At 35.6% G+C, this 13156-nt stretch overlaps 2 protein-coding genes across 2 annotated transcripts in view; both read left to right on the top strand.

Annotated features, from left to right (window-relative positions):
• LOC149035104 (receptor-type tyrosine-protein phosphatase F-like) overlaps positions 1 to 13156 on the top strand; it is a 111957-nt gene that overhangs the window by 90239 nt on the left and 8562 nt on the right. The gene's annotated exons all lie outside the window — the stretch shown is intronic.
• On the top strand, positions 1834 to 12573 carry LOC149035105 (EGF-like repeat and discoidin I-like domain-containing protein 3). The gene is made up of 5 exons (XM_089192656.1): positions 1834 to 1970; positions 10519 to 10539; positions 11265 to 11563; positions 11865 to 12012; positions 12150 to 12573. Exons 1-5 carry the CDS (start codon positions 1892 to 1894, stop codon positions 12446 to 12448), a joined length of 846 nt encoding a protein of 281 aa, XP_089048782.1. The 5' UTR covers positions 1834 to 1891; the 3' UTR covers positions 12449 to 12573.

Genomic DNA, 13156 nt, shown 5'->3' with positions numbered 1-13156 from the left:
CTCACGAATTACCTGTGTTACTGACGAAGCTTTCGTACTCGTCTAGATATGAACGATCTCTGTAGATGTCTAGGGTCCAGTCCTTTATCCTTCCCTTTCGGAGAGGAGCGTGGGCTCATTTCCCGAACTGCAGTTGGCTATAAACACTAGTATGTCACGCATGACGCTCCAGCGCTCTATCCCCCGTCAGACGGCAACAAAAAGGATAAACGGCATCAAAGTGGATTTGAAGAGTCCTTTCATATGAGTTCGCCTAGCGTGCTGAGATAGAAACCGGGGTAATTTATGAATGGAAATATACCACATTTTTTAAAAACATGTTTCGGCAGTTCTTCTGTATATTTTCTTAAATTCGTGACATATCTTTTGCTATCCAGACCTTTTGGCAATTTATGCGAGTGGAAAATTCCATCCCGGCTACAGAACTGAGTATTTCAACGCAATCGCTCTTAATACGAGAACTCGTTTCATTGCAGTTACCAAGATGAAAGAAACACCATCTTTTAATTTCGTGATTGCCAACCATGTCCAGGTTTTCACAATTTAAGGAAAAAATTGGCCATCGCAACTGCCAAAATATCGGTCACGTAAAGATCGAGACTTAAATAACCATGTCAGCTTGTCTTCGCTGATCATCACAAAGGAGAGAGGAGCGAGGCAAAACCTCATAACTCGGTAGGTGAGCCAGTTTCGCTGAACTCAGATAAAGAGACCCCTGAAGTTTTACACTACTTTCTTTATCAACATTTACAATAATATTCACATGACAATATTAACGTAACACACGTCCGGTGTTTTAATTTATAAGAGGATCTCATCGGTTGGACGACAGTTTTTGGTTCTATCCGCCTGTTTCCTAGCTGAAAGCAACAAGAATTTTTTTTTTAAATTAATCAGCTGACAGTAGCAAGTCCTTTGTGATAAGACTCGAAATTGAAAATGAAAACGAACTCGATACAGGAATATGTGACTCGAAACTACGTAATCAAAGAGGATACCCACCCTATCCGGACATCATTAATTCGATTAAAATCACATAGTGATAAACATATAACTTCTCCCTATAAAATTCATACATTACCTCAAAAGGAGACAATGAGAGCGCTCAAACAAATCAGCCAGGTGGAGGTTGTTTTCCAAACACCAAATTCCCATAACTAGTTTACAAAGAAATTTGTAAAGACTAAAAGGGAGAATAAACAATGAGATCGTGGTAGTTAAAGAGTCAATCCCCCATAATTTTTTCTTTCACGGTGATATCTCTCATTTTCTTACTCCCTGGTAGCCTCTGATGAGAGCACTTAGTTGAGACTGAGAACAGCAGGTTATCGCCAATATGCAAGTCGGCTGTAGTGTCACAAAAAAATATATGTATTTCTGTGAAAAGACATCTTCAGCCTGGTTATGAGAATAGGCCTGTTTTGACCTCACAATCTAAACAATTTCCGCGGGATTAAAGTAATTTATAGCAAAACAAATATTTCTAGGGGGCGTCTCAGCAAAATAAATAAATAATATATCAGTTTCTTTGCTTACCTCATCGATTTGCAAGTTTAACAGATGTTGAGTAAACGGGTAACTATCAATGCAAAATTTCTCTCAGAGAAAACTTAAGACCATATTCTCTTGCAATTGTAGGAAGCTGGTCCTATAATTTTTCGCCAAAACGAAAACCTTTTTTCCACAATATAAAATGTCATTTGGTACAAAAATAACTTGCTGATTGAAACATTGACGTACACTTCCGTTTGGACGCACCCGTCTGTGACGCGATTGATCAATGGAAGAATGTTCATTTTGGTTACGTGTACAAATAATCACTTCCTGTTCCTTTCTGAGTAACTTTAAAATGACTGTGAACTGACAGTTAAGGCACAAACTGTAAGCGAATATGATTTTCGTAATTCGCCAGATGCCCCAATTACAAACTGTTTTATGTCTGATCTTCTTCACGGTTCACAAGGATGCAGGTAAAATGATTCGTTTTGTTTGAAAGTCTAAACGATCTGTTTATTATAACGTTTTTCTCGTTCTGGCATAGCGCCATCGTAGAACTCTGAATATATATCGATCGCATTGAAGTTTTTTCCATTTCGGTATTTATGCTATTGTACGAAAAAACTTCTTCCATCTTCGAATATTTCTTCTACCACATGGTCTAATAACTCAAACTTATATCTAAGCCTCATTCAATTGCTAAAAATGCTTGGATGAAAATGTTAAGTGAATATGTCAAATGTATACTTCTTAATATATATATATATATATATATATATATATATATATATATATATATTTATTTATCTATTTATTTATTTATTTATTTATTTAAAGCTCAGACCAGGCCTTTAAGATAGCTATAAGGAAAAGGGCACTCGTTGGATTCTCAAATTGAGAAATCTCTGTTATATTGAGTGACTTTTATATTGGAGTTAGTACATCTCTCCTATAGATTTTACTAAAAAAGGGCTGAATACATTATTTTGTTTTTACCAAGGAGGGATTCTTTTTAACTAGTGAATTGCGCGCATGCGCAAGAGCGAGTTAAAGATCCGATGTGGGGAATGGAATTCGCTCGCTCGCTCGCTCGCTCGCTCGCTCGCTCGATTGGTCGATTCCTGTAAACTTTTTTTAGATTTTAGGCTTTTGAGTGCATTTTATAGTTTTTGGCGAGCAATAAACAGACGAAATGGCGACCTTTTTTGCTAAGAATAGTGGTGGGGTGAAAAAGAAGCCAATGATAATCTTAAAAGAGTTTTTTTTTTTTTCGTTTTAGTTTCAACAAGCGGCGCCAGCGACTGGCAGGCATGCAAGGATTCACACTGAAATAACAGAACAACCTTCGTTTTTCATAAAATTGTAATTTACAATCCTTGAACTTGAAAACAATCCGAAGATTCATTGAAAATATCACTTACTGCGATGCGCTCGGAGTTTACAGATGTTCAAAAGCTTTTTCTGTTATAGTGTGAGATTGAGGACAAAATTAATCATTACGTTTCGTCGCGTGTGTTTTTCCTGTGTGAAGCAACAAAAGATGCCGGCGACTGACGAAATAACAAGTTAACACGAAAATCAGATAACACCTAAACAAACAATTTTAGCTACCGATTTCAGTGAATTTTTAAAGAAAAATTTTCTTTTAAGTTTTTAAGACAATTTGAAGATTCAACATACATACAACGTACTAAAATGCGAAAGTTACACACCACGAAATTGATAACTAGGCCTGAAATGAAATTCTATCTTGTTATTGATTATACGTTGCCTAGCACGTGACTTAAATCTACCCAGGCGGAGATCCAAAATGACGGAAAGCACACTCCGACATCTGTCAGAAGGAGGTCATCTCGGGTAGATTTCCGATTACGAAATCCGAGCTCGCCCGATGTTGTCTTCGTGATGAAGGCCCTATTTAGCATATTAGACCCGCAAAACAGAGTAGAAACGAACACGTGCTTCGTTTTCGCTCATGACTTCGTATTACCCTTAAGATATTTGCATTTTTTTCCGTTGCTTACCTATATTACAGACTCCAATAAATTTTTGCGATGCCTCCTTTTTACGGATGGCCGATTACAACTACAATATACTGACACCTCCACGAAATCTGTCAAAAGGAGGATGTTACAACACCAGAGGTCATCTCGGGTAGATTTCTGATGACGAAATCCGAGCTCGCCCGATGTTTTCATGGAGGCCCTATTTCACATTTTAGAGCTGCAAAATAGAGTAGAAAGGAGCACTTACTTCGTTTTCGCTCATGACTTTGTATTAGCGTTAAGATATTTGCATTTTTTTCCGTTGCTAACCTATATGACAGATTCCACAAAATACATTTGACGCCTTCTTTTCACGGATGGCCGATCACAACTACAACGTAATGACATCTTCACGAAATCTGTCAAATGGAGGATTTTAAAACACCGGAAATCTTCTAGATTTCTGATGAAATAAATTTAACGCAGTTACGTTCAGAGTTTAAGCGATACATTGTTATTTCTAATATGGTAATTGATAAGAAAATTGTACATTACCTCGATTGGACGGAGATTAAGTTTGAATATAATGTAGCAGGCGATATTACTTTTGTCGACAAGGATAATTCGTGACTTGTCTCACCTATTATATTTCTCTATCTGTGTTGTGCCATGATCATCATTTAAAATATTCTACGATAATATTTTTTACAATATTTAGATGAGGATTTTCAATTCTAAACGCAAGAGCGTACTTAGGGAAAGATCTATAAGAAACAGTTTCTCATGAATACATTTTAAAAATTCTTTTAGCCGACTTCTAAATAGATAAAAAATTACTGCACATATATATTTCACTTCGACGATTATCTTAATAAACAACTAATGGGAAGTTCTGAGAATCAGTTTTTAATACTACATGTTAAATTAATGGTTATTTTTCTCTTCCTGCTTAAGGGCTCTTTCGCAGTTTGGACAACGCCAGTTTGCACTTGAATCTTCCAAAATAATTGTTAAAATGCATTTCCTGTGAAAAAACTCCTTGCAGCTACAACATTTCACACAACGAGAAGGAGACTTTATTATCGATTGGAATACGGCCGAACGCTGAATACGAATTGAGTGAGCAAACAGATACTTTGATCTCTCGCACGATAACAAATTTCCCGCCTTTGCTAGTTTGGACCTTTCAATTGTCTGGGAGTTAATCGACCGTATCATTTATCTTTCCTCTCCGTTTCTACTATGTTTTGCGGGTCTAATATGCTAAATAGGGCCTTCACCACGAAGACAACGTCGGGCGAGCTCGGATTTCGTAATCGGAAATCTACCCGAGATGACCTCCTTCTGACGGATGTCGGAGTGTGCTTTCCCAATGACGGTGGCAGGCTTGGCTTAATTATGTCACTCAAAACTCGTTCCCGTTTGTCTCATTTGATAAAGAGGGAATCGTTAATGTTTTCATTAAGACAGTATTGCCTTGATTTTCTAATATTTACAACGAAAGACAGTAAATTTCACTTGTCACCCACATTTACTTCCAACCTTTTCTTTTGAACCAGAAACAAAAATGATAGACGTTTAAAACACATGACATCATCCACCTTGTCAAATGTAATAGCATGATCATTTCAATTGTAATGCCTTCTTATCCCAACGTTACTTTGTTTCTTTGCTACATTAGCGAACACTGAACTACTGCTCGTACTCTAGATATGACAATCAACCACAAAATTCCCTAAACCAGATAACATTAAACATAATCTAAAAAATCATGTGTCAATTCACGAGTTTGCTCACAGAGCACTTTGATTATAATAAGGTTTGTTTAATAACAGTTCCTATTATGAATCTTGAATGTTCCCAACCTGACTAAAGGAATCTTGAAACCTTACTGATATATTTATTCCATTTTATAATAAAGTTCGGATATAACGCGCGCTCTCATTGGTTGAAAGAGCGTGCTCTATGAGAGTATAGAGCATAGAACTGAGCTAAAGCTGTCACGCCATCTGCCATATTGTACCAAGTTCGACCTTTTCCGGGACTTCTTTTTAGCTTTTTTCCGATAATTGAACGTGAAATTTCGGATCAAGCGAGCCGGCAAGTAGTAACAGAAGAACCAAAGAAGGGTTTGTAAACATACCAGGCGCCGTTATTTCTGTTATTAAAACGTGCGCAGATACGAAAATCCTCAAAGGAAAAACAAAATAGACATTCCGAGTTTTAAAGATTTTCACGCTCAGTTAGATTACAAGCTTACTTACGGTAATGAAAATCAAACACAGCCAACACTCGTATAGTCTATAGAATTCAGAGTTCAAAAACAAAACAGAACAAAACAGAAATGATGAAAAATACAACCAAACCGGCATAATTGTTAAAATTCATACTAATCATGATGGTGTCTGAGCAAATATGATCATGCTGAAGTCCATCGCGGCTCACTTATCATGTCGATCTCCAGTCATCACAGTAAAGCAAGCCTCAGAAACTACATCGGCCGCCCTTCGAGTGAAAAAATAAGAGCTCGCTCTGATATGCTTTCCAATGTGTTGAGTGGAAAGTCACTTCAGTCACTGCAGCCGAGTTTTGCGGCGCTGTCATCCCGAGCGAGCTTCATGTTCCGGTGAATTCGGCTGTCGTTCATTTAAAAAAAAAACTCGCCTTGAACAGTTTGTTTTCCACCTTGTCATGTGAAAAAACCCGCGTGTTTTTGTGGGTCATAATTCGGCTGAAGTTCACTGAACATTTCACTTCAAGATTCTGATTTAAAAACTTCAGGCAAAAGCGTTAAATTCGACCTGCCGAATTATTTTAGTTTGTAAACTATCAAAGAGTGTGAACTTTGATGGTTTTTGAACTTTGATGGTTTGACACTTTTGACAGCTTTTGTCTTGTACAGCCAATCAGATTATTTGAACCATTCTAACAGGGATTCTGATTGGCTTATTGTAGCGTGCTCTATGAGAGTATAGAGCATGCTGACGACACTGTTGTTCGCTTTGGAAATAAAGTTTGTTTTGAAAATTGAAAGTAATACATGGGGAATTGCACTGTTCGAAGTATAAAACAATATTGTTGATAGCTGACAGACAGATAAGAACAACAAGTAAACTTTAGAGCTGTTATTATTGAAGTGTGACTTGCACTTTTCATTTGTATATAAAGAAGGACTTGTATTTTGCACCAAAATTAAAAAGATGTAATATTTTTTGGGAGATTCATAGATTGGGACATTTAATAAATTAATTTATGAAAGGAAACTTGGTTTGTACTTCAAAAATGTTTTGTAAGAATAAAAACAGCAAAGCAAATTACACCAACTAGTCACGAAAACAGAGCAAAAAACTGAAAGAAAAAAAAAACAGCAACAACATTCATGAAAAAAGAAAGATTAATTAGGTGTTGAATTTGTTTGTCTAAGGCATGAAATTTCTACTAAAGATAATGTCAACAACGGCAACTAAGCTTGACTGTTCCAAGGTTTTCTAACAAAGGCAACTAGTAATGTAGGTTAGGGAAGTAACTTATGTTCATAACGATCAAAGTTCTTCAAGTGTAGATAACAATGTAATTATTGTTAATTATTGTGGAAGCTGTGTACCAAGGAACAGCTTATGAATGTTTGATGATTTTGGCACATCAGTGAACATGAAACATTAATTTGCACCACAAAAAAAATGTTTTATGATCATGGAATCCAAGAGTCCTTTGAGGTTAGAAAGCAAATGTGATATGAGTACATTGGATTAATTGGCAATTTCCATTTAACAAAATTGACAGCTGGTTCACGAGATAATTTATATTAATGTAGAGATTTACTAAAACTTAGTTTGAATAATAAATTTAATGATCTTTAAGTTATAAACATATACATGTATCTATATCTCTCGGTAAGTTTTGTATAGCATACCTTTTATTGAGCCAAAGTTTTAAGCCTCTGAAATTACTCCTTTTCTTAAAACCATCACATTCAAGATATTGAGAATTTCTTAGAATTTTTTTGCGCACCTCAGGGTATTTAAATTGCCTCAAATTCGATTCCCAGAAATTCCCAAGAATTCCGCCTTTCTTAAATTATAGGTAGTTTGTATCGCTGATAATTCCTAGGAATTCCAAGTTCTCACAAAACTGGAGTCTTCTTTACGAAGAAATTCCCAGTAATTCCAAGCTTCTTAAATCAGAGCTAATTTGCATAGTTGGGAAATTTTGAGAATTCCTAGGAATTCCCAGAAAACTGGGAATTCAGTTTGCAAGGGTCATTTGCATAATTGAGAATTTTTTGAGAATTCCTAGGAATTCCCAGAAAACTGGGAATTCAGTTCGCAAGGGTGCTGTGTCTAAGTTTAAATTAACTTTACGTATTGTCATGGTTATTCAAGATTGCATGATTGTTCTTTTCACGCAGATTTTGGCGACTCCATCATCCATGTAATGAACTTAGTGTTATTAACAGAGGTAATCTCGTCTGAAATTTCCGAGAGTAATGTTTTCAGGGTTTGAAAAATAATTGTAACAAACGAATCCAGTTCGAAAATTGATTAAATACTTAAAGCCCTGAACAAAGTGTCCAAGGAAAGAAATGGGATAGCCAAATTTGGACAAGAGTTCATTTTGTTTGTTAGAAAATAGAGTGGTGATTGTTAATGATAATGTAATTGTCGCCAGTTATTTATATTGAATGGGTTCTCTGAATGTGAACAGGAACAGGGTAACTGTATTGATTCCATTTGGTGCCTTTATTCAATGAAGTTCCCCTTTTATGATGAACTATCTAAAAATTTGTTTTTGCTAAGCACACTTATTCGAAAAAGTGCCCTTATACCAATTTACCTCCTAGTCCAAAAAGTGGTTCACTCTCCTTTTATTGCTCTCTACTGAGCCTCACTACTAAATCATTTGTCTTCCTTACAGTACATCAACCATTATGTCAAACCTTTGTTTCACAGATTCTGCTGTTTCTCAAAACAGAAATAGGTACCCAGTTCCTTAAAAAGGGCCCTGTTTTGAATAAGCACCATCCCTTATTTTACCAAAATTAAAAAAAAAGGCACACTGCATTAAATTGAATCATTTCAGTTGAAATCTAGAACTCCTATGAGTGACCAAAACAGAATTTTTCTTTACATTATAAATACATTGTCAAGCAGGAAAGTGATGAGAATTTTAAAAAAAGTATATCTACTCTGGGACCATTAGTTCATCCAACCCCAAATTCTCTGAACCAACATCATGAGAATTGACTATAGCAGATAGTAAGGAGAATCAGAACTTTGGACTGAAAGGGTTATAAGACATGATGAAATTTTCCACTTCTCTACCTCTGTATATAAAAGCTGCTCACTTCATCACAATGTGCAAAATGTCCTATTACTAATGTTAAATACACTCTGGCATTGTATTTGGTAAAATAAAATTTTGATCAAGCTGAAGTAGTTTTCTTTATCAGAGCTCTTATTGCTGTAATGATTATAATTCACAATACTTTTTAGATCTGTGATAACTGTTTCTTATATAAAAAGTGATAAGCTAATATTATGAACTGACAATGCATTTTTAACGATAGAATAATTTGTTTGCATGTCCTCTGAATTTTCATGTCAGCTTTTCTGTATTTCCCTGTTATCAAGAACCAGCAAGTGTCAACATACACAAGTCTGCATAACTGTTCTAAATTCTAAAGAACTTTATTCCCCTTTATTTCAATAACAGAGAAACGATATTATGCAAAGGGTCCTTCCTCTTGATCTGGGTTAAGATTGTAGCTATAAATTTGTGTTAATTTCAAACCCTCGACATGGTTTTCAGATGTTTTTTTCCAAAATTAAATACTGAGATTTAAATTAAACTTTGGACATTGGAGCACATTCTGTTATTGTCACCTTAATCCCATTATCCTCTATAGTACTCTTAGTCTTAAGTGGTATTTTAATTTTTTCTTCTACTGGATGAAGTGAAAATAACCACATGAAAAGTATAATGTCAGGATGCAAATCTGCACCAATCCTAAACCCTTTGCACCCCAACATTGGCATTCAAATTCTCCACACTGTTCCTTTTTCATTTCCTATGGCGCTGACACGGAGAATAATTATGTGTGACAATCAGAAGCTCCCTAATTTGGTGATCATTTCCTTTATTATGAAACTGAAACAAGAAATAAGAAGCTATTCACTCTTAGGGGGTAAATCTGGTGTAGAATTCCTTAGAACCAAACCAATGAGTGGTGTAACTGTTCTTGTGTAACGCAGTTGAACCTCAATTATCCGGATTTGTTGGGACTAGACGAAACAGTCTGTGGGATAATCGAGATATGAATATTAATGAGGAACAAAAACTGATTAAATTAAGAAAGCAATATTTAATTGTGAAACAGAGCATTTACAAATCGTTTGGAAAAAAATATGGTCTACATCTTCAATGTCTGTTGTAAATACACGTATTTATAAACCATGAAAATTAATGAAAATGGTTTTTACCTTGGCCTAAAATGTTGAAGTAAGTCAGCTTGTCTCAAAGAAGAACATCATGTGACCATTGAGAGTTATAAGCAACACGAACTTGCCTTTACTTCACTTTTCATTGCTGTTTTTTTTTTTTTTTTCTTATGAAAGGAATATGGCTACGGATCTTGGTCATGACTGATAGATATTTATAAAAAAATTGAGACCAGAGGAAAAGTCCGCATAATCGAGAAATCTAGATAATTGAGGTTCGTCTGTACATCATCCTTTTACCTCATCATCGAAAGAAATATGATGATATGGAATAAACTTCCACTTGCATCCTCACAGAATGAAATGATGTTGACTCATGAGTATCAACTTGATTCAAAGTGAAATGTATTCATTAACTTTTTGTGAATATATATACTAGGTTTTTTTCATAGGATTCTTGTTTCCTTTTTATACAGCTAAGGAAATGTAAATTTTTATAGGATTTGTTTCTTTTTTATACACCTTGACATACTGGTTATATTAATGGACGTTGAGAATTCCTGTGAACCTAAAAATTTTGTATAAATATTTTTTTACAGGTACACAAGCTTCCAGTTCAGGTATGATAATGCACACTTTTACATGTTATACTTCGTATGAACTGGTTACTACTTGCTCTCTGATGGGTCATGGCCTATTAGCTTTCAAAGAACAGTAATTTTTGTTCTTTTCTTCTTCAAAATCATTTACAAAATCATTCTCTTCTAACTTAGCTGGTGTGAATATTTAGAATAGTCCATTTTACAGTTACATGCTTGGTTGATAAGCCTTTGAACAGTAGTGAGGCTGAGGGTGACCTTGTTATGATACAAACATTGCTTTTATCCAAATGTAAATTACTTTGTTATCATGCTAACTAGATACTTGTCTCTATCACAATAAGGTCACCTTCATCTTCTCTCCAAATCAAAGCCTTGGCAACTAAGTACACAACTGTAAAATGATCTATTGAAAAAGTGATCAAGAGCTGTTAGCACCTTTCTCTTCGTTGCATTTAAACAAAAGCCAAAAAAAAAAACAAAAGGAAGAAAATAATTTCATTTTTTGCTGTGTGAGCTGTAGATATTTAATACCAGCAGTTTTAAATGTATCAACTGTTGATTAAAGTGTTCCACTTTTTGCTATTATTTATATCATATCTACGGACAGATCTACTTAGAGGAGAAGCAAGGTAGTATAAGTTAGGTTTATCTATCTGGGTGAGCTCCTTGTGCATAAAGGCAAATTATTTAATGATCCACTTTAGAAACTGAAGTTAACATGATTTTCGTTAATGCCTCATTAGATTGTCCCACACCTGATCTTGGTATGGCAAGAGATATTATTCCAAACAGTGATATCACAGCATCATCAGCAAATAATTCTGATTCATCTCCTCACTATGCACGGTTAAGCAACAGCAAAGCATGGCTTCCTAATCCAAATGATAATGATCCATGGATAAAAGTGAACTTACAGTTTTCAAGAAATATCACTGCGATTGCCACACAAGGCTTTTCTGGCTCTTATGTCAATCACTATTATGTAAGTTACAGTTCTGATGGAAACAAGTGGCAAAACTATACAGAGCAAGGAAAAGTTCAGGTACCAGCTGAGTAATATTATATAATTCCTTTTATACCTGCCTACCTGCCTGGTTATTTGATCTCTTCTATTTTTAGTGGGCAGGTGGGTTTCTCCTTTTTGTAATGGGGCTGCTGGGAGCTGACTGAGGAGGGGGTGGGGGGGGAAGTTGGAAGGGGCAGTGTAGGTATGGTGAAGTGCACACAGGTGTTATGGTGTGAGCTAAGGTTCTGTCACTAATTGCTTATCTTTGTGATGCATAAAAATTAAGTTTGCATTTATCAACAAGTAATTATTTTTTTTGATGTATTTCTTGTTTCAGGTGTTTCATGCCAACGTAGATGATAATAAAACCAAAACAGTTCTTTTCAAACCTTCTTTAATAGCTCAGTACATAAGATTGCATCCCACAAACTGCTCCAACACTTGTGCTCTCAGATTTGAGCTTTATGGGTGTAATTTGACCACAGGTGAGGGAGAATATTGCAAGCTGTTGTAATATACATTGATGGTGTCAAATTAAATAGGGAATACGAGGGAATTTTATTAAGTAATTTATTTCTAATATCCATATTATTTTATCACATCTATTTTTTAATTTTTTTAGGCTTGCCTGGTCAGCCATCCTCGCTCTCTACAAAGTCTGTGTCATCAACCAAAATTGTAATCTCATGGAGTGCTCCTACTAATGAAGGGGATGGAATAACAGGGTACTCTGTTAAGTGGCAAGCTGCTGGAGAATCCAAAATTTACCAAAAAGAAGTTACAGGGAGCAGAACTGTGACACTGGATAAGCTAACACCCTACACATTGTATGAAATCCATGTGAGAGCAGAAAGTCATAGTGGGGATGGCCTTTGGTCAGTTCCACTGAAAGTGAGAACAAATGAGTCAAGTGAGTTATAAAATTACCCATCAACATGTAAAATAATTTCTATAACAAGGTTAACACGGGTTACTCAACCATTTGACCCCAAAGAGGGATAAGCTTTTTATTTCTCCTACAATATCACCCCTGAATTAAACATGAGGGTCATGAGAATAAAAGAAATGATCACCGATTATAGAAGCTCTTGATTGTTAGACAAGTTCTCCTTGTCGGCACCTAAGGAAATGCATAAAGAACAGTATGAAGAATATACATACTGATGTTAGGGTGTTAAGGTATGTTCGCTCCCACAATCTTATTTTGTAATTCTCATAACTTCTTCCATTCAATTTTTATGATGTTAGTTCTGTGAATTTGGTATTGGATCAATGAATAGTCCCCTAAGTGGTACTCCTCTTTATCCTCTCCACTTGTCTCCAGTATTGTATTTTTATCGAAAGGAGAATTTCTTTCCTGGTTACCTATGGGAGTTGAAGTGACTTAGCCCTTTAACCCCTAAGAGTGACTAACATATTATTTCTCCTTACAAATATCGCCCCTGAATCACACCCTTAGGTTATGAGAATAATGGAAATGATCAACAGAAGCTCTGGATCGTTAAGCTAATTCTCCTCGTCAGCACCTTAGGAAATGTATAGAGAACAGTATGGAGAATATGCATACTGATGTTAGGGTGTAAAGGGTTAATACATGTGGTTAGTTCTTTTCCCTTGTAGTAGGCTAAC

Source organism: Pocillopora damicornis, chromosome 13, assembly GCF_964200805.1.
Source record: "Pocillopora damicornis chromosome 13, jaPocDami1.2, whole genome shotgun sequence".
Classification (NCBI taxonomy): Eukaryota; Metazoa; Cnidaria; class Anthozoa; order Scleractinia; family Pocilloporidae; genus Pocillopora; species Pocillopora damicornis.
This window is presented reverse-complemented; position numbering and strand designations above follow the sequence as displayed.